Source organism: Syngnathoides biaculeatus, chromosome 5 (genome assembly GCF_019802595.1).
Source record: "Syngnathoides biaculeatus isolate LvHL_M chromosome 5, ASM1980259v1, whole genome shotgun sequence".
In the NCBI taxonomy this organism is placed as follows: domain Eukaryota; kingdom Metazoa; phylum Chordata; class Actinopteri; order Syngnathiformes; family Syngnathidae; genus Syngnathoides; species Syngnathoides biaculeatus.
Genome location: NC_084644.1, coordinates 3,427,373 through 3,448,234, shown reverse-complemented (window position 1 = coordinate 3,448,234; position 20,862 = coordinate 3,427,373). Strand labels below are relative to the sequence as shown.

The window sequence follows — 20,862 nt, the reverse complement described above, 5'->3', positions numbered from 1 at the left end:
TATCTTTGCTCTTTATTTTTTTTTCAAATTTATACTGCATATTCTGCAACCAAAACATCTGTTTCATACTAGAATATCTGCTTGGCACAAGTTATAATATCATTTGTATACAGTTCAAAGTTCAAGTCAAACTTGATCAGGCTCACTCCAATTCTGACAATTGGGGGAAAAAAATAGAAGATTCAACATTTCGGTAAATCCAATCAAATAATAAAAATGAGGTGCACTGTGACCGATGGGCAGGGATATGTATTTGAAATAGTTCCACACAAAAATGCCGTATAGTTAATATATGCCACAAACTATACATGCCTGTGACACAATTATGATACGATGTAGTACCATGTAAGATGCGAAGACGACACTTGACACAGTTCTCATTTTTCTACATGACACACCGAAATTATTATTTCCCCCTCCCACCAATGGAGAAGTGAACGAGAGGTACCGCGCAACTGGTTACACATTGCGAAGACCGCGTCTGCACAAGGACTTACGCACGAGAGTTCAACAGGATCCCGATTTTCCTCATTTGCGTCATCTTGGGGAAAAACCTGCAAAGTGCTCGGCCACTTCAAGTCTCGTGGCGTCATCATCTCACTCCCGCCTTCATGTCTGATACTTTCAGATTTCTCTTCCAAACTGGAGGAATCTATCAAACACAGAAAGAAGGAAGAAGACAACTGTCATCACTTCGATTGATTTGAACCAAACATATGCGTGCGTGAAACGTGTGAATGAGAATTACTTGCGGGAGTAACGCGGGCTCCAAGTGTCGTCCCAAAAACGACAGAAGTCGCCTCCAAATCAGGCCGCTGCCAAGGAACATGAAGCCTGTCACCAGCCAGAAAACGCGAGGGTCCTGGAACACACGTTAAACATGTCCAAAAATATCTTTTTGGTGACTTCGGCTCAGGCTGCGGAGCCCGCAGACGCGCGGGGGTTCTTCAAATCTTTTACAAATTTCCACAATATACGATCAACGTTACTTTGGCCTCAGAGGACCTTACGAAGGCCGAAAGTGGAAAATATGTCCCAAAAAGAAGTCACCTCTTCAAAAGACGACTCCAAATTCATCCCGAAGGCCACGCCGATCAGACCAAATAAGGACAGCGAGAAGGTGCCCATGGTCAGTTGCAGGTTCAATCGCATCATCACGTTTCGATGGCTACGGCAGACACAGCGGCGGAACCTTCACCGCGACGTTCTGCCGCCGATGCTCGCACGCGCATTTTAGCGAGACGTACCTGTCCAGATTGATGAAGATGACGCTCTCAGAGTCGTCGATCAGGCCTTTCAGCTCGCGGGCCTTGTTCCCCAGCTCCTCGGCCTGTTTGGACCGGTGTGACCACACAAGCGCAGGATAAGAAACGAGCGAGCTTCTAACCTTCATCATTGTCAAAAAACTCCGTAATTTCCGGCCTATAAGCCGCGACTTTTTCCCCACACCCTTTCAACTCTGCGGCAAAGGCAAGAGTGAGACCAGTGCCGACGTGTGCCGAGGAAGTGACTTTTACTGGTCCGGCCCTGTGAGCACTGCGCTAGCGTGTTACTGCCGTGCCTCAGTGATTTTTACCAGTATGTTGTTTTTTTTCAACCAGCTCTGTTTGTGCAGCGGTGCTAGCGTTAGCATTAGCGCTGTGCCGCTAGCATTAGCGCAGCGGAACTAGTGTAAATATTAGCGCGGTGATGCTAGCGTTAGCGCGGCAGTGCTAGTGTCAAACTCTCTGTGTACCGTCTTTCTTTGTAAATATCTCGCGTTTCGATGTGGATAGTTGCGGCTTTGACACGTCTGTGGCCCATGTACGTACCAAATGGTATTTCCTTTACAAATGTACTGGGCGAGGCTTATAACCAGGTCCGCTCGATAAGGCCGGGAGTTACGGTACGTCAAAACACAGATTTGTGTGGAGGTTACAAATGTGTAAACATCTGGGATATTATTGTGCCTCAGCGGTTACGTCAAGTAAATTCCATCACCTGCATGTAATAATTATCCAATAAATGCTCCATCTCCTCGGCATGATCGATCCCCAAACTGCTCTCCTCACTACAAAGACAAAATGTTTACTACTACGAAAACAAACAGACAAACAAAACGTACGTCAGAAGAAGAGAGAGATGCACATACAAGCAAAACCTTCAATAATGCAGGACTAAAATCAGTCAAAAATCATCAGTACGCTCAGCACATTTTGGATTAAATTAAAGATTTTGAATTAATCTTTTAGCTGGAAATGAAAAGAAAAAGGCAAAAGTGTTCATGTGTTTTAAAAACATCAATCTGAGCACATTTACCATTTTCCAAAATGATTTTGAGAAAAGCTATTGTTTGACCCATTCTAAGGATTCCAAATGCATCATAATTTTTTTAAATAATATTGTATAATTTATCAATTCTTGAATATTTTAATCATAAGATATTTTTGTTGTTGTTGCCTGTTTAGAAATAAAAACGAATGCTCTGGAGCATGTGACTTACAAAACTCTCGGGTCCGTCCACTTGGTGAGGCAGAGTTCTTCGATGATTTCGTCCTCATCCAAAATCTTCAGCAAGGAATCCTTAAAAACCTTAATGTCGGTCTCCAACTCTGACAAACTGTCCACAATTTCAAGAACAACAAAAATAAAAGAAAACCAGTGAACCAGTGTTTTGATATAAACTTAACAAGATTTCAACACTAACATTTGGTAGCCTATAAAATTACCGTAATTTCCGGCCTACAGAGCCTCACCCAGTACATTTGTAAAGGAAATACCATTTGGTACATAGATAAGTCGCATCTGTGCAAAAGCCGCAAGTGCCCACGTTAAAACACGAGATATTTACAAAGACGGTACACAGAAAGAGTTTTCAAAGTTTTAATACCTTAGCTTAGCTTAACATTGCAACAACATGGTAGCATGAACAGGGCTGCTAAAAAAAACAACATACCAGTAAAAAAAAAAAAAAAAAAAAAAAAAAAATCCACGGCAGCTACACAGTAGCAACACGGTAGCACAGCGCTAACAGGGCCAGTTAAAAAACATACCTAAGTCACTGAACGCGGCAGTAACACAGGAGCAATACGCTAACGCTAGCGGGATGCTAACAGGGCCGGTTTAAAAAAAGACATCAGTAAAAATCACTGAGACACAGCAGTAACACAGCAGCAAAAAGCTAGCGCAGTGCTAACAGAGCCGGTTGGAAAAAAAAAAAAAAAAAAAAAAAAAACAACGTACTGGTAAAAGTCACGTCCTCGGCACATATATTCCACCGGTCTCACGCTTACCTTTTGCGCTCGAGTGCCCCCATGCGGCAGTCAGAAAAAAATGCACAAATTATCCGCGTCCCTGCATAAGCCGCAGGGTTGAAAGCGTGTGAAAAAAGTCGCGGCTTGTAGGCGGGAAAAAAACGGTAAAATAGGAAAGCTGTGAAAACTGTGAGAAAATCGTCTTTTCCCCTCATGTGGAAGTTTGGTTTCTACCAACCTTTTACTGTTCTGCAGCAAGATGTGCAGTTTACTTCTATCGGCAGACAGGATTTTGGGATCCACCAGCGATTCCAAAACGTCCAATATGGCCGGTTCCACTTCATTCAGCCGGGTTTGCAGGTTGTTCACCTGTTGGCGAACACGCGCTCCATCCAGCCTTATCTCGCCAGGCGCTTCGACGCGGGTCCAAGGATCGAGCGACGGCCCTCACTCACCCTGTGCTGCAGGATGGCCTCCAGCGCTCTGAACTCGAAAGGCAGGGAGTGCGTCTGGGACGCCAGCTGCGGGGCCAGCTCCAGAACCAGCCAGCGCTCCAGACCCAGCCCGCGGAAATCCAACACCAAAAGGCAGTGCGGGGTCACGATGGCTTTTAATGACTGCGGAGACAACGACAATGACATCTCGTGGAACTTGTAGTCAGTCGCAGAGTTAGTTAGAGGGTCCAACTAGTCTGATCTGATCGGTAAATATTTGAGGCCAGGGGCTAAATCGATAAGCTGGTTTGGAAAGCAAGAAAACTGTTCCATGAGCAGCCGGGTTGCGGGAGCGTCGAAAAGTAATTTCACGCTGAACTGGTCAAAGAGTTGCCGTCCCAACAGCCCGACGCGACCAAGCAACCGAGAGCCGAGAGGGAAAGCTTTCAGGAACTTGAGTAAGTCACTCCAGCTTTCAGTAAACCCACTCTAAAGTCTCGTATTTGGGCGGTAACTGGAACATATTACAGGAAAAATGATATACTGTAAATATGACAACACAAAAATCCCAATGAAACATGTGAGGAGTAAAATTTGGCGGAACAACAGGATGGCCGCGAAGCTGTTTTTAATCGCCCTGTCGTGGTCACAACTACTGTCGCCCGGCCGGGCTGCCTGCCTCAAGTCGGCGTCCACCTGCGGCGAGTGCGTCCTGTCGGGTCCGCGGTGGGCGTGGTGCGCCGACCCTCACGTGGGGCATCGCTGCCACACCCGGGGCGGGCTTCGGAGGGCCGGCTGCGACGGGCGTCACGTGAACGACCCCCGAGGGAGTCTTCGTGTCACCAGGAATGACAGCGGGTACGGTTCTTTAACTGTTCACTAAACTAAACTTGGCATAGTTCGATGAGTAGTCGGGATTTTTTGGGCCATATATTTTCCCAAGCCGATCTTTTAGGGCACTTCAGTTTCTGTATTCGACTTCTCACAGTCTCCAAATGAACTTTTACAGCACCGAACTGGCAAGTGGGACTCTGTCCCTGCAGCCCCAGGAGCTGAGCCTCCATTTGAGGCCCGGGTTCAGCCAGTCCTTCCCCCTTCGCATCACCACCACGGCGAAAATCTCGGAGCTGACAATGGACACCAGCCCCTTGCCGGCTGGGCTCAACGTCACATTCGGCGACAGGGAACGCGGGAACATCCTGGTGGAGGTCAGGATAATTGAGACGTGGCGCCGGCACGGGGAGCTCAAGCAAAATGTCTTCTTTTCCTTTCGGCTTGTCCCGTTAGGGGTCGCAACAGCGTGTCATCTTTTTCCATCTAAGCTTATCTCGTGCATCCTCCTCTGTTAGCACCCACAGTCCTCATTTCCTCCCTCACAACATCCATCAACCTTTTCTTTGGTCTTCCTCGCCACTGTTATGAACTTTGTCCTTCATCCTAGCGGAGACTCTTCTGTCACATAGAACACCAGACACCTTCCGCCAGCTGTTCAACACCGCTTGGACCTGTTTCTCCATTTCCTTACCACACTCGCCATTCCTCTGTATTGTTGAGCCCAAGTATTTGAAGTCGTCCACCCTCGCCATCTCTTCTCCCTGGAGTTTCAGTCTTCCTCCTCCGCCCCTCTCATTCAAGCACATATATCCTGTTTGACTTTGGCTAATCTTCATTCCTCTCCTTTCCAGTGCGTCCCTCCATCTTTCCAATGTTCCTCCACCTGCTTCCTGCTTTCACTCCATTTCACGATATCATCTGCGAATATCATAGTCCAAGGGGATTCCAGTCTAACCTCATCTGTCACCCCATCCATTACTACCGCAAACAAGAAGGGGCTCAGCGCGGATCCCTGATGCAGTCCCACCTCCACCTTAAATTCTTCCACCACACTGACAGCTCACCTCACCGCTGTTCTGCTGCCCTCATACATGTCCTGTACTATTCTAACAAATTTCTCCACCACACCAGACTTGCGCATGCAGTACCACAGTTCCTCTCTTGGTACTCAAGCAAAATGTGCACTCAGAAAACACACAATGTCCTTTCCTTTTGGTTTAACCCTAATCGGGGATCAGCACAACGAGTAAATGTCCCTCCTATGCAGTCTGCACATCCGAACCACGTCAAGCTGGCTTCTCTAGCATTGTCTCCAAACCTTCCAGTCTCTGCTGATGAGCCCATTTCTGACGCTTTGACAAAAACAATCTCAGAGTCTTCAACTCTGCCCCCTTTTCACGTTGGCTGGTGTTCTGATGTCAGAAAGCACTCATCCCAACGAGTATCCTTCATGATCCAGGTGAACGTGGATCCTGCGCATTGTCACACTACTGCTGGCGACGTTACTCGAAAGAACAAGACGGGACCCTGGTCTGTCCGCATTACACCTCGAGGTTTTTCGCAAAGTGTCAAGTTGGAGATACGAGTGCAGTGTCAGTAGGACCAACTTTTTTCTCACGATTTTATTAAAAAGAGGCAGTTTTGCAAGAGTTGAGGCACGTTTTGGCCCGTTTCCTCCAGGCGGGTGCGACTGCAAGGAAAAGCGCGAGGAAAACAGTCGTGCCTGCAACGGCCGCGGAGCTCTGGTGTGCGGCTCTTGCGAATGCTACCGGCCTTACCATGGACGGCACTGCCAGATGGAGCGAGAGCTAAGATCTGATCGCGAGAGATTCTGTCGCGAGGGACCAAACGCTCCACTGTGCAGCGGCAGGGGGACGTGCGTCGATGGCACCTGCTCGTGTCAGAGTCGAGACAACCCGAACGAACGATACACCGGAAGGTTCTGCGAGTGCAGCAATTTTGATTGCCCGTATTACAACAACAGGTATCTAACCACAATAATCCCTTGTAGGTGTGGTTAGCGGGCATCCTTTGACCATATTTCATCTCCCCCGTAGCATATGTAGCGGTCACGGCAAGTGCGAGTGCGGACGGTGCGTTTGCGACGACGACTGGGTCTCCGAGGACTGCGGCTGCTCCTTGGATACGACTTCGTGCACGGCATCAAACCGGCGGCTGTGCAACGGGAAAGGGATGTGCCAGTGCGGAGTTTGTCGCTGCGAGCCACCGTACGCCGGCCCGACTTGCGAGAGTTGCCCCACTTGCTCGGGCCACTGTCAGCTTCACGCAGAATGCGTGGAGTGCCGAGCGTTTGGAACGGGACCAAAAAAGGACAGGTGACGATTGCAATGAACACTGGCCGTGGTTCGAATTCGATTCTGACCCGGTGCACGATCCGGTCTTCAGGTGCGAGCACGAGTGCGACTACCTCATCTTGACAGCGGTGGCGAGCAAAGAGGATATCCGGGCACCCTGTCGAAAGATCAGCCGCGAGGACTCTTGCTTCTTCTACTACGGCATCTCCCAAACCGCCGCGGGGACGCATTGCACTGTTGCAAATGTGAAAGATTGCCCGCAGTGGAAATAGTCCACCAAACTCGAGAATTCCCGGCATTGCTTTGAGGTTTCTTGAGCATTGTATTGCAAGATCCGTTGTTTGAAAATCATCTTATATGTGATTCATTTATGACTGAAACATTGGGGTGCAATACGATGGGTTATATAATGTGACACAAAAAAAGATGTAAATCAAAACAGCCATGAGAAATACGTCGAATGTGAATGCTGCGTTTCGTTTTGTTGAGAGGAGACGTTTTGTTCAAGATTAGGATACCTCCATTCGTAGGATGATGCAGTTGTTTCTGGTGGTGAGACTGGTACTGTGCTGGAACCGAAGATCCCTGGCCTGAAGACTTAATTCCTGGCAAAGCTCAGTTTTCTTCTTCTCTGTAAGCGGAAGGAAACAGCGGATGGAGTGAGTGAAGGGTTGCAAGAAACTGATTTTTGTTGACGTCTTACAGGACTTTGGAAACCCCAGGTTAAACAAACGCAACATGTACGTATATTGAACGACGCCACTGCATGGCTCATGTAAAAAAATATATATATATTGTAGCAACAACAACAACAACAAAAATCTGATGATACTGGCACAACACGTCAACTGGTCTTGTATTTGCTTGGCAACTTACAAGTTCACCATTGCAAATGTTTGAGACATTTTTTTTAAAGAACGTCTTTGTGACAATTTGGAAAAATCATTCTCAACTAATCTACAAGAGTTGTACGCAAATCAACCTTAACAGAGGAAGACAAAACAATTACGGGTCTTTTTTTTTTTCCTTCCTTACCAAATGATGTAACATTTCCCTCCTGATCGAATCTCATCTGTAAAAGAAAAGGAGAAATGATTTTACAACTGGATGCAAATACAAGCACAACCTCGCTTCTCGAACACAATCCGTTCCAGAAAGCGGTTCGAGAAGCGATCTGTTCGAAAACCGAATCGATATTTCCCGTTACAATTAATGGGAAAAGAAATAATGCGTTCCAAGTCGAAAAAAAAATGAGCTTTTTAAAGCATTTTTTAACTTTTCCTGATAATAAACTGCATAGTAGAAATACATGTATAGTTGATATACTTATATAATAAAATTATTTAATAAATATATTTATTTTTTTTGCTTAAAATGTATGCTTTAGTAGTAGAGTAGGCTATGCTGGGAATGCATTGCTGTATCTGTTGCGGCTCAGCCCCCAGCCATGTAAACTTTTTTTGGATTAACAAAAGTGTAGAATAACTTTAACCAACAACAATGAGGGGGAAAAAAAAGCAAAAATATTTTTTTATTTTTACAAAAAGTAACACACACAAACGTTAACTCGTAACTCGAGTTAACGAAATCTTTGAAACAAAAAAATGCAGAAATGCTGATGGAACAGAGCATTATTAAAGTCCACGAGAAAAAGGCAGTGCAAAACTATCAACTACTGTATCAAATCTCTTCGGTGGGGGTGACTCGCCCCCCCGGAAGTTCTTTTCTTTTCCCAAAAAACTTCTTTAGTGTCACTTCTTCGGAGCCATGATTGGGGGTTAATAGTAAAAAAAAAAAAAAAAGTCAGTAAATGTATCTACCGGGACACGTCTGCGTATAGAGGCTGCGTTATACACAATAACAACGCGCATCGTATGTCAGCTGGTCTGGCTGCGCCTGTTATGATATTTCCAGGTTTTGTCGGGGGCGTTCGAGTTCCGATTTTCGTTCGAAAATCAAGAACAGAGTATTCACTGTCATGTGAAATCTGATGCAGTGCCACTCGGCGCACACAAAAATCATGATATGACACCGTGCTTTCCCCGGACGGGGAAGGAGGTCAGCCATGACTGAAATGGAGTTTTTTTGTCATCATAACGCAGCTTACCACGACAAAAGGCGGCGGGACAATGGAAAGAGGCATTTCGGTCGTTATGTGGCGGACCGTGGACCCTGTTGAAAGGCACACACAACATAAAAAGAATACTCATTAAAAAGTGTTCATGTGCAAGTGTACTGACGTAGGCGCTGCTGAGATGAATCAGGTCCTTTCTATTACAATGGGCCTTTCCAATGGCGATCATAAGCTCCGCCCCCTTTAGCCATGTCCCACAAGCTTTCAAAACGGCGACTGAACATAAAATGTTTGAAGTCGATTCTCAATCGCGTATTCTAGATAACATGAGGGCATATGCGGTCTTCCGCCTTTGGAAAATGAATCAAGCGGGCCCCTCGTAACGTCGCAGGATGTCTTTCATCAGAATTGCACGTTCCCCAAGCGCATCTAAAGACCATTTTCTTCGCAACATGAACTTTTCCAAGCGCACGCTACTGACAACCAGCATTGCTTGTGGGACAATACGCCGAGAGGGGCGTGTCAAGACAATGCGGCGATCTGATTGGCTATTATTATACGAGTGATTGACAGGTCGGAAAGGTCCATTGTGACCACTTCGGTTATTACTACACTGTTATCCTTCTATCTATGGTGGAGTCCTTAATGGCCACAGATGCCCACTGAGATCATGTGTCACTGAAATGAAGGCATGCATTTTTTTTCCTTCCCCAGAAAATGTGCGTACAACATTTGGAGCGTCACCTGAAGCATCTTTCGGTTTCTGATTTGAAAAAAAAAAAAAAAAAAAAAAAAAAAAAAAACCAAACGGGAGGCCAACAGCGGACATTTTTGTCAACGTCTTACCAGGAGAGGACGGTCCTCCTCGCAGCAGGTTCTTCTTTCTCGCCGAGCAAGTTGGCGCTCCTCTTCGGGACTCAAGCAGCAAACGAAGTCCCCCAGGATCCCCTTCGCCGTAGTACAGCGGTGGCACCGCGTACCGACCCGAACCGGCACCGAAGGCTCGCTCGCCCCCCATGCGAGAGAGAGCACGCCTCGCGTGCAGGTGTCCCGTGCACCGCAGATACATCCTCGAGCACTTCATACACTCACTCAGCAGCATTCTGTGGAGTTTCATTTCCAGAGCAAAGCTAATTCCCAAGATCGTGCGTAAAGAGGACGAGGAATTGTGACCGAGGATAGCTCGGGAGAACTCGCCCCCCCCCCCCATAATAAAAACACACGTGACTTGTGTTTTGAACATCCGGTCGGGAGTTAGCATAGCCGCTAACGAGCCGGGTTATCGAGTTCCAATTTTGCCGACGCTCGCCTCAAACGCAACGACCGCAAGAAAGCTTCGCGTGGCCGATAAACAAATCGAGTTAGAGCGTCAGCTTCGCCTCCGTGACGGCTTGCGAGCGAAATTCTCGCGGCGGCCGGCGGCGAAAACTTCCGGGATGGGAGCCGTGTCCTTTACCCACAATGCACCGCGGGAACGCCAAAGATCTTCAGAGTCTAAAGCTCACTCCCCACGTTTATTTCGCGCTCTTTCATACCGACAGTAAAAACACGCTATATTTTTTTTCCAGCTTCAAAATTCTTCATTTTTAAATTGTTTTTGTTCACTTGAGTGGATCTTCAATCGGAACTCGTGCAATCATCCCGTGACACGTTTTCGATCTACAATCGGAAGCTCCTCCGTGCGTCGTTTAGCGCGCGCAAAAGCTGCACCCGCAATCTTCTTTGATCAGCATCCACGAAAGGAGGACCAAAAAAAAAAAAAATTCAGGGAAGGAGGATGCTGCGGTGGGTCCGCATCTGACCTTAATCCGCCTGGAACAAGCCGAATCCAATTCCCTCTCACTCCTTTGATTGTTTGTGTTTTTTTTTTTTTTTTTGTTTTGGATCATCGCGACCCCGCATCATGCTCCCCTCGTGCTGCTCCAAGCCGACCGCCGCGTCCGGCAAGAGGAGCGCCACGGCCAAACTCCTCCTGGGGGTCTTCGTGGTCTACGTGGGCCACACCGCGTGGCTGCTTTACGGATTCCTCAACGCCAAAACCTGCGAGGAGGGCCGGCGGGAGGGCTGCATCACTTCCTACCTGTCGGACCGACCCAGACTGCAGGTAACCCGAACCGTTTTGGTTGCCGCGAGTGCCCCCGCACCCCTGACAAATATCTTGCATGCTGTCTAATTTTCATTTAATTTTTCTTTTCTTGTATTTTTGTTGCGCGTGTCCAGCTGAGCGTGTTCACCTGCCTTGTTCCAGAGAACAGTCAGCTCCACCCGGTTCTCACAATCGATCCTTTTGACCCTCACTCGACATTTGAGAGGTGAGTTAACGTTGACTGGCTACTGTACTTCCTTACTGAATTGATACAAATATGTATAACTAAGTGGTAATCCATTTTTACGGCTTACTGTGTAGTCTGATACGGGGATTAGGTAAAAAAAAAAAAAAGCAATTATTACACGAATAATATGATAAATAATAATGATTATGATATGTTGTAGGGCAGCATAATAGCTATTACTGTACTGTATTTAGTTTTAAAGTGAGTTGACGCACACAAAAATGTAATTTAATTTATAAAAGATGATTTTGCTCCATAGTTTACGGTAAAGGCTTCTTCCTTTGACTTAAGCGAGTGATTTTTGGCTTAATTGTATTGATTTTTTTTTCACCTTTGCTGTTGGATGAATATACTGTAAATTGGAAATATTTTATGAAATGGAGATAACTATTTTGAGCAAAGCTTTTGTTTTGAGTCGTAATTTTCCTCTGCTTGATGACAGGTGATTTATTAATGGAAAAAAAGGGTCAAAATATGAAGTATAGCTGCACATTTCAACAAGATCGAATTCAATAACGATCATAAAATGTGACTTTCCCAGTTTTTTTTTTAATGAATGTTATGCACAGCACTCCGGTTTCATTGGACACTCTAAATTGCCCATAGGTGTGATTCTGAGTGTGGCTGTTTGTCTCCATGTGCCCTGCGATTGGCCGGCAACCGGTTCAGGGTCTACCCCGCCTCCTGCCCGTTGACAGCCGGGATAGGCTCCAGCACGCCCCGCGACCCTCGTGAGGATAAGCAGCTAAGAAAATGGATGTATGAATAATCCTACACTTAATGAGGAAGGAAGCACACGCACAAAATGCACTTCAGGTCAATAAATTTTCTGGCACGAAGACATGATGCCATGGGGTAGCGCGAGGTGGGAAAAGTATGGCTCACGGGCCACACTGTGCCCGCTCCATTCTATAATGCGGCCCGCCGAGCGTATGCACATTAGCAACGGCCGGTGTTGCGTTTGGTGCATTAACTTCACACTCTCTCGTCAAAATTAGTCAATTATATTGTATTTTGTTATTTTTATCGGTGACAGGTGAGATAGGCTCCAGCACTCCCCGCGACCCTTGTAAGGATAAGCGGCTAAGAAAATGGAAATATTTTATGAACTTGAGATATATTTGGAGCGGCGCATTAGATTGAGGTTTTGTTTCGATTCGTAATTTGCTTCTGCTTGAGGTGAAGATGACGGGTGATTTATTAATGGAAAAAAAGGGTGGTGGGGGGGGGGAATACACTTTTTGCTCAAAATATTAAGTATAGCTGCACATTTCCATGAGATTGAATTCAATAACTATCATAAAATGCCACTTTTCCAGTAATATGAATACTCAGTCAGGGTGTTTATTTTGATGATACCGGTTGTAGTTGTTTGTTTAGTAATAATTAACGGACGGCATCAAAACGAGACGTCTTTCTGGTATTTTACCCACTGGAACCTGTACGTATGCCAAGTACAATATTAGTAGTATATAGTATAAATATGTTCAGCAGTTGTTTTCTACACCACTGCAGTACATATTACAATCCTATTCCTAGCATAAAAAAAAAAATTGCAGTAACGGTAGTATTCGATCAGCATTATCGGCAGTGGCCTGTGAATGCCTTGCCAAAATAAACGGAATATGTACCGAGAGGCTTCTTATGAATCAAAAAAAACATTTTTGGCGCGCGCACGCAGCCGGGTGAACGTTCCCCTCCCGGAAGAGACTCGAGCCAACGGCAGCTTGTACGCGGTGGTGTACGTCCACAAGGCCGGCGTTTCCCCGCTGGAGGACAGGCGAGAGGTCCACCGCGCAGCTCTGCTTACCGCCCAGATCAGCCCCAGAGACCTGCAGAAGGTATGCGTCCACTCCTCTACTCTATGCAGTACTACTCGTACCATCCATCCGCTTATCCTCACGAGGGTCGCGGGGAGTGCCGGACGCTATCCCAGCTGCCAACGGGCAGGAGGCGGGGTACACCCTGGACCGGTTGTCGGCCCGGAGTTGATTTCGCGTGTGTGCGTCTTGATTAGAGCTCCAAAGTACAGCGTCGCGTATCCCACTGGAGACCCCGCCTGTCAGTCACGATGATGTCAGAGGACTTCAACTTCACCAAGGGAGGACTCCCCAGCGACATGCGCCGCTACGTGAGAATGTGAGTCACGTGGTAAAAATCCAGCTCGGCGAACCGACGGGACTGCGATGATGCCGTTCGTTTCAACTTGAACCTTCTCCGCCAGCTCCGTGGAAGGGAGACGCATCGTCTACCTTCCCCTGCTGCTCATCGACGAGCTCAGCTTGAGGGTCAGAGATCTCCTGGTGAAGCAGCCTCGCGTCGCACACTTTGCACAAAGCGCGAGGAATGTGTGGCTTCCGGGTCAAATTGCGGGATCGACCCAATATGGGCGTCGCTACTCGGCCGATTGGGAGCCGCACCACGAAAAGCCCAAATCATCAAACAATCGCATTTGAAAAATGTACGGGTGTGGTCAGTCACGCCCGCAGATATAAAGTTGCGGGTGTGTGTTCCGTTTGTAATTATGAGTGTACCACTTTAAGAGCGGAGGGGGGCGGTGTCAAGTAAACTAAGAAATAGAGGTAGCCTGAGCAACAGCGCCACTGATCTAAAAAAAAAAAAAACACCGGAAAGCGGTGTGTCGATTGGTTGAAGCCAGTTGGCCGCCATCTTGGTACTCCCAAAACGTGTGGAGGACATGGTTTACAGGTTGGATTATGACGGGGGGGGGTTTTCTCAAATTTTGGCATGTAGGATTAAAACTGGTCGCGTGAGCTTGACATTTTTTCAGTTCTGGTAACATGAAGGATTTTTCATTTGACTTGGTAAGCCAAAAAAAAAAAGCCGAAGTCCAAAGGAAAGACGTATAAGACCGTGACTACCAAGAAACCTTGCATATTACCAAGGGCCCGATTTCCGTGACGTGTTAACTTTCCCCAAAATAAGCACTATCATCATAACGTAGCAAAAAACTAAGCATTTTTTGTCATAAAAACATGACATTTTCAAGTCAATCAGTTAGATATCTTTTTGGAAATAAGGACTAGCAATGGGAAAATACACGCTAAACGCATTGTTCATTTGTTGTCTCTGTGACAAAATATTGAAACTTGTTTCCTTGCATTTGAAAATCAAATTCAATTTGGAGAGTTCTGTATTATGAAATTCCTCCCAAAATTCAGAGAATAATTTGGTTTTTTTTGCTTTTCCACTGATGAAGTTTGGGAAAATATTGACATCGCTTTTCACGGGAAATCGTCGGCCTATAAAGGTGAAGCAGAGTGAACAACCGTAAAGAAAACTTTGATCCAGCGAATTAAGATCGTCAGAATATTAAAAAAAAATATTTACACACAAACTTTAACAGTGTCGAAGTAAATCTTTCTAACTTACCTGTTGAATGTTTTCTCACAGCCACGAAACTGGTGATTAACGCTGCACAGGTCGGCGTGCTTGTTTTGGGAGGATCAAGATGGCGGATGGCGACTTCGGCTTTGGTGGCCAATGAGCCATCCAGTCTTTTTTTTTTTTTTTTTTAAATCAGTGAGTAGCTCATTGCTATAAACGTGTAAAAAAAAAAAAAAAAAAAAAAAAGACATCAGGCTGCGGTTTACCGCGCTCGCTGGATCGGTTTTCAAGTGGGCTGAGAGTGTGCGACAATGCGCAATTGCGTAGTGGCGCAGCTTCGACGGAACATTGGTCAAGACTACAAAAAATCAGCCACCTCTTTCAATATCGATGTATTTCTACTCGTAACAAATTTTACGTGCGTGATTTTTCTGTGCTCGACTGTGTAGATTTGCGAGTGCGATGGCGCACATGTGCCCGTCAAATCAGAGTGAGTGCCTTTATAAGTGCCCCCCTCCCCAAAAAATCAACTTTTTTTGGGGCAATATGTGGTTTTTGGGATTGGTCCTCCCCAAAAGGAACAAACAAAAAACACTTTCAAAAGAAATCTGCAAATAGGTGAGTTTCTATGGGAATTGAATCGGAGCGTGCGTTTGAAACGCGCATTTCCACGTGTTCAACGTTTCCGTACTATTTGGACTACACGTGCCCCAAAAGCAAGCCCAAGGGCAGGAATCCAAAAGAGGCGCTCGTCGTCCATTTTTCCGAGGAGGCCCCGCTTCCGACGGCTTTCTGTGACCCTTCCGGTCCGCGTCGGGGCGTCCGTACCGCAACGCGCCGCCGCTGTCGTGCGTCCGTCCGCAGGAGATCAACGGAAGCGCCACTGGTCTGCCCCTCACTGTGTCCTACGAGGGCGTTTCCCTGAGGACCTTCCGATTTTGGGTCCATCTCCAGGACGTGGTTTACTCCCTGCGGCAGTTCGGTGAGGATATCAAGGAGGGATTTGTTCCCAAAAATGGATCTGGAATGCCGTACAATATTTCTTGGAATTTTCAAACAGAGTGACTGGATCTACAGTATTTGTGTTGTTGTTTTTTTTTCCGGAGGCTTCTCCGAGGCGTACATTGATGAGATTAAAGGGACCCTGGCGGGCTCGAATCTGTACCTGCTACTGCTGAACGCCCTCGTCACGGCCCTGCAAGTAAGTCACGTTTGACCGTACAGTCCGTGGAAAAAGTCGACACACGCCCTGTTTAAATGCCACCTTTTTGTCATACGGTACAGCTTCTTCGGTTGTCGAACGAAAATTTCGAGATTTTTTTTTTTTTTTTGCTTCTGTTTTCGAACGAAAATCGGTACTCGAACGCCCCCAGCAAAGCCCGGAAATAACAGAACGCGCGCGGCCCGACCAGCTGACCCACCCGCGACGCGCTTTGTAATTGTCAATTCGAACGAACCCCTGAAAAAAAAATAACATAACTTGCGTGGGAGTTGATTCGGATTTCGAACAAATCGGTTTTCGAACCGCCTTCTAGAACGGATCGCGGTCGAGAACCGAGGCTCTACTGCACAGGTGTCAAATCCAAGGCCCGGGGGCCACATGCCGCCTGCCACGTGATTTTATGTGGCCCGCAAAGGCAAATCATTGACGTCAAAATCCGTGATTCTTGTGAAAATATATCCCAACATTTCAAATTGTCATGTCATAAGTGATCATGTTGAGATATTATGAGCATTTTTGTGTTACCAAACATGAACAATGGTTGAAAAACCCATTGCGCGTGATTTTTGATTCCAAAACTAGTTCATAAATTTCACGTGTAAATATGATGAGGCCGTTCAAGATTTCTATGGTTTCACCATAACGGCCCCCTGAGGGAAATTGAAACTACAATGTAGCCCGTGACAAAAATGTTTTTGACACCACTGCTCTACTGTATAAAAAAAAAAAATGTTTGCATTTTTTTCACTATTAATGTCACCAGTTCAATTGGGAATAAAATGACATCTTAAAATTAAAATTTAAATACAAAGACCCAAAATAATGAGGTTGCACAAGTGTGCACACCCTGTGGTAACTAAGGATGCGGTCGCATTGTGACTGAATTCATCCCAAACTCATGTTAAACGGGAGCCCGCATGGACCTTCCCAGCATTTGATTCGCCTCGAATCCAGCTCAGATGTTCAAGTAGGCTTTTCCTGTCGTTTGATGAGTTGTTTGTCTGTGGGTTGCCGACCGCTAACCTCCACAGCTCGCATGTGAACTCCTGGCTCTCAAAAACGACATCAGCTCCTGGAGGAAAAAGAAGAGCACGGCGGGAATGTCCAGGAATTCCGGTGAGAGGCTCTCACGCGCAAAGACAAAGACAAAAAAACTACATTGTGCACACGTTCACAAACAGTTTTGTGGCGAAGTCTGGGCACGTTGCTGATTTTCCTGCATCTGCTGGAGGAGACCAGCCTGCTCGTGCTACTTCCTGTCGGGCTGGCAGCGTGCGTAGAGGTATTTTTTTTGTTTGTTTACGGCACGTCAGAAAGAACCCCAATTGGAACGGAGCGCTGCTACGCTGTCTCGTCAGGTGTGGAAGGTGTTCAAAGTTTTCGGGATCAAGGCGAACTGGGGACGAGCCTGCGTGAGTACCGGACGGAGCGCGACTCCCGTTAGCGAAAAGTGAAAAGCGGCGTGACCGTGCAGAGTTGGTCTCTACGTGCAGATCCACAAGCTGGGCGAAGAAGAGCAGAGGACCGTCCAGTTCGACAAGCAGGTGCTTCCTTTTTTTGCCGATGTTATGATTTCATATCTCTCTTCCGCCCCCCCATTTCACATGCAGTTTCTCCCCAGGCGTCCGCGTACTTGTCCTACTTGCTTTGTCCTCTGTGCATCAGCGGAGCTATTTTCTCACTGGCCTACTTACGGCAAAGAAAGTGAGTAAGCTCGCCGTCAAAATGGCTTCTCATCGTTTGGATTCGGGGTACAGTCCGACCGGCTTCCGCGGGCCGCTTGGGATGTTGACGCCTCCCTTCCTGCGAATCACTTCCCTCATTTTTAACATTTGATTTATTAATAAGGCGGTAGGTTAATAGGTGGATCAGCTGGCAAAGCGTTGGCCTCACAGTTCTGAGGTCGCAGGCTCAATCCCGGCCCCCGCCTGTGTGGAGTTCGCATGTTCTCCCCGCATCTCAAAAACATGCAACATGAATTGGACTCTCTCAATTGCCCCGAGGTGTGATTGTGAGTGCGGCTGTTTGTCTCCATGTGCCCTGCGATTGGCTGGCGACTAGTTCAGGGTCCTGCCCGTTGACAGCTGCGATAGGCTCCCCCCTCGTGAGGATAAGCGACTAAGAAAACAGATGGATGAATGGTCCTACACGCAACAAGGAAGGAAGCGCACGCAGAAAACGCACTTCAGGTCGATACATTTTGTGGCACGAAGAAATTATGCCGCGGGGTGGCAAAAGTGAGGCCCGTGGGCCACACTGTGCCCGCTACATTCTTTGATGAGGCCCGCCAAGCATCTTGTCGAAATTGGTCAGCTATAATGTATTTCATTATTTTGATTGCAATTGATTTAGCACATTCAATAATAGGTTAATTCATACTTTATACATAAAATAGATTACAAATGTATAAATATCTCATGGGTTTTTAATTCATGAATAATTGAATTAAAATAACAATGAATTATTTTATAATTTAAAACAATTGCGCTTATTATACACATATTGTTTTATTTCCATTTTGTATTCTTCTAATTAAATATATATTTATGAGCGATTTAGCAAAAATAGTCAAATGTATAATTTTACAGAAACATTATGTTAAATGTTTTTTAATTTGTTTTTAAAGAGTTATTGAAATAAATAATTTCACATTTGAACATGTGATAAAATAATTAAAAATAACAACTACAACTATGAATTCCTGAACTTGTGAACATTTTATGAGTAAAATGTCGTTTTACGAATGAAGTGGCCCTGCTGTCGGTTTCAGAAAAAACAAACCAAAACAAAACCAAAATTGGCGGGACGAAGGTCTCCTCCCCCATGGGTGAATATTGTGACATGAAATTCTTTTCATCTGCGGCCTTCGTTTCTTGAATTAACATAAATGCAATGTTCCATTTCAACAGTTACTTTTCCTGGATGGTCAACAGCCTGGTAACCGGTGAGGTCATATGAATTATATTTCCATATTCTTCATGATATATGTTTGAGCAACACAGATTGTTCGATAGATCAGATGAGCCAGTCTACTTTTCAGAAGGCTTTGAACGTGTCATTTTGGGCTGAAGCTGCAGAAATCGCAAATAATACCAGTTGTTTTGTTGGTGCATTCAAAATGGTGGCTCGCTTTTTACAAATTGTAAATAAATGTATCTCCGAATGAATCGTTTGAGTGCAACTATTTGGCATATGCCAGCGATGCAGGACCAGAAGTTTCCCTCTCCTTCCAGTCAGTGGGACTCACCACTCCTCTTCGCTTTCCACCGCAGGAGTTTACGCGTTTGGATTTCTGTCCATGGCTCCTCAGCTTTTCATTAATCACAAGGTCAGTCCTGCTGTCAAAACCTTGCATGATATTTTTCCGAGCTCCTTGAAGTTGAATGCCGATGTGGTCTTTCCCTGACCCCCACAGCTGAGATCAGTCACCCACCTGCAGGGGGCAGTGTTGCTATACAGAGTGAGTGGGATGACTGTATCTTTTCAAGACATTGCCAGGCATATTTAAACCCCCCCCCCCCTCCCCCCTTTCTGCCAGGGAGTCAACACGCTGATTTCAGACCTTTGCTCCTGTGCCGCCATCTTCTCCTCATCTGAGGCTTTCTCGTCTTCGCACCAACTCTCCTGTTTCAGAGATGAGCTCTTCTTCCTCGTCTACTTCTACCAAAGAAGGTAGCGGACGCTCTCGAACGGGATTGTAGTTATCATTGATGCACGTTGGGCCTGAAAAACCAAGGTCAAAGGTCTTATCGGCAGCGTCGTTACTACGCCGCTGTTGATCGAATGTCTGGTCTTGTGTTTCTCCGCCAGGCGTTTTGGCCCGAAGGCCAGAAGACCCGAGAGCGGATCCCACGGCAGGAAAGTCAAAAAGAGTCAGTGAGCGCGCGAGACGGCAAACGTCGACCTCGAGCTCGCCGGGCCTCCTCGCCTCGTTCAACTTCCTTCTTTCACGCACGCCGTCGTACATGCGTCATCCGCGAGAGTGCGGAATCTCATTAATAATCGATGCACGTTCTTAATGCTCACAATATTCATGTGTCCATCCATTTTCTTAGCCGCTTATCCTCACGAGGGTCGCGGGGAGCGCTGGAGCCTATCCCGGCTGTCAACGGGTAGGAGGCAGGTTACATATTGAACTGGTCGCCAGCCAATCGCAGGTCACAACCGCACTCGCAATCACACCTACGGACGATTTAGAGTGTCCAATTAATGATATACATCTTTTTGGGATGGGGGAGAGCCCACCCGGAGAAAACCCACGCAGGCACGGGGAGAACATGCAAACTCCACACAGGCGGGTCTGGGATTGAACCCAGGACCTCAGAACTGTGAGCCCAACGCTTTACCGGCTGAGCCACCGTGCCGCCCAAAATATTCATTTCATCCGTATTTTCACTGCAAGTGTAAATAGGCCCGATGCAAAGTGCTGAATATGAAAAGAAATGTAACGCGCCAAACACTTTGTAATTGCCTACGGCTACGATTTTGCACTTGCTGAATAAAACGATGTTTTTGTTTGTGCTTCACGTTCAGGTTGTGCAATGACTTACAGGGAACAAACACATTCTGTGCACGCGCGTGTCTACATTTTTCTCGTTTTTACACATTTCAATCTTAACACGGGACACGTGGGTTGCGTCAGGAAGGGCATCCGGACGTAAAAACTGTTCCAAACAAATACGAGCGTTCATCTGCGACGTCACGCTGTGGCGACGACGACCGGGACAAGCCGAGAGAAACTTTCTACGTGAAGAATGTGGTTTTATGACACGCCGAGTACATATTTCGATTTCTTCGCGAGGGTGCCATGCAAAGGAGTTGCCGCTTGACTGCGCAAAACAAAGCAGACAACTTGTCGAGCAGCCGTGCAGCAAGTCACACACGTGCAAAAAAGAGCTTTTTTCGAAAACAATTGAGAATATGATTGACAGGAGAATAATATCAGACAAGTACAGTATCTATGAAAACACACCTTAAAAAAAAATGCCACACACACACCGCAAGACAACACTCACTTACTTGCCAACACGGTGAGCACATCCATCCATCCATTTTCTGAGCTGCTTATC

At 46.4% G+C, this 20,862-nt stretch overlaps 2 protein-coding genes across 12 annotated transcripts; one reads left to right on the top strand and one right to left on the bottom strand.

The window, feature by feature from the left end:
• On the bottom strand, positions 1 to 10,363 carry mrs2 (magnesium transporter MRS2). 2 transcript variants are annotated; one of them, XM_061819089.1, is made up of 12 exons: positions 9,737 to 10,363; positions 8,924 to 8,988; positions 7,852 to 7,888; positions 7,335 to 7,447; positions 3,689 to 3,850; positions 3,472 to 3,602; positions 2,483 to 2,599; positions 1,981 to 2,050; positions 1,248 to 1,330; positions 1,051 to 1,168; positions 753 to 862; positions 1 to 652 (listed from the first exon to the last, which is right to left on the bottom strand). In XM_061819089.1, the coding sequence occupies exons 1-12, from the start codon at positions 10,149 to 10,151 to the stop codon at positions 625 to 627; spliced, it is 1,449 nt and encodes a 482-aa protein (XP_061675073.1). In that variant the 5' UTR covers positions 10,152 to 10,363; the 3' UTR covers positions 1 to 624. The 2 variants fall into 2 exon arrangements, with proteins under 2 accessions (XP_061675073.1, XP_061675072.1); XM_061819088.1 differs by having other exon boundaries at positions 749 to 862; positions 9,737 to 10,362.
• Positions 10,364 to 10,731: 368 nt separating this feature from the next.
• LOC133500430 (lipid scramblase CLPTM1L-like) lies at positions 10,732 to 20,322 on the top strand. 10 transcript variants are annotated; one of them, XM_061819083.1, is made up of 18 exons: positions 10,732 to 10,994; positions 11,111 to 11,202; positions 12,905 to 13,064; positions 13,241 to 13,362; positions 13,448 to 13,526; positions 15,436 to 15,553; positions 15,678 to 15,772; positions 16,825 to 16,909; positions 16,975 to 17,075; positions 17,152 to 17,205; positions 17,287 to 17,337; positions 17,415 to 17,497; positions 18,564 to 18,620; positions 18,703 to 18,737; positions 19,066 to 19,121; positions 19,209 to 19,253; positions 19,332 to 19,465; positions 19,604 to 20,322. In XM_061819083.1, the coding sequence occupies exons 1-18, from the start codon at positions 10,794 to 10,796 to the stop codon at positions 19,671 to 19,673; spliced, it is 1,638 nt and encodes a 545-aa protein (XP_061675067.1). In that variant the 5' UTR covers positions 10,732 to 10,793; the 3' UTR covers positions 19,674 to 20,322. The 10 variants fall into 10 exon arrangements, 4 of the variants coding, with proteins under 4 accessions (XP_061675067.1, XP_061675069.1, XP_061675070.1 ...); XR_009794892.1 differs by lacking the exon at positions 19,604 to 20,322 and having other exon boundaries at positions 17,459 to 17,497; positions 19,332 to 19,419; XR_009794890.1 differs by lacking the exon at positions 19,604 to 20,322 and having other exon boundaries at positions 17,404 to 17,497; positions 19,332 to 19,370.
• The last annotated feature ends 540 nt before the right edge of the window (positions 20,323 to 20,862 follow it).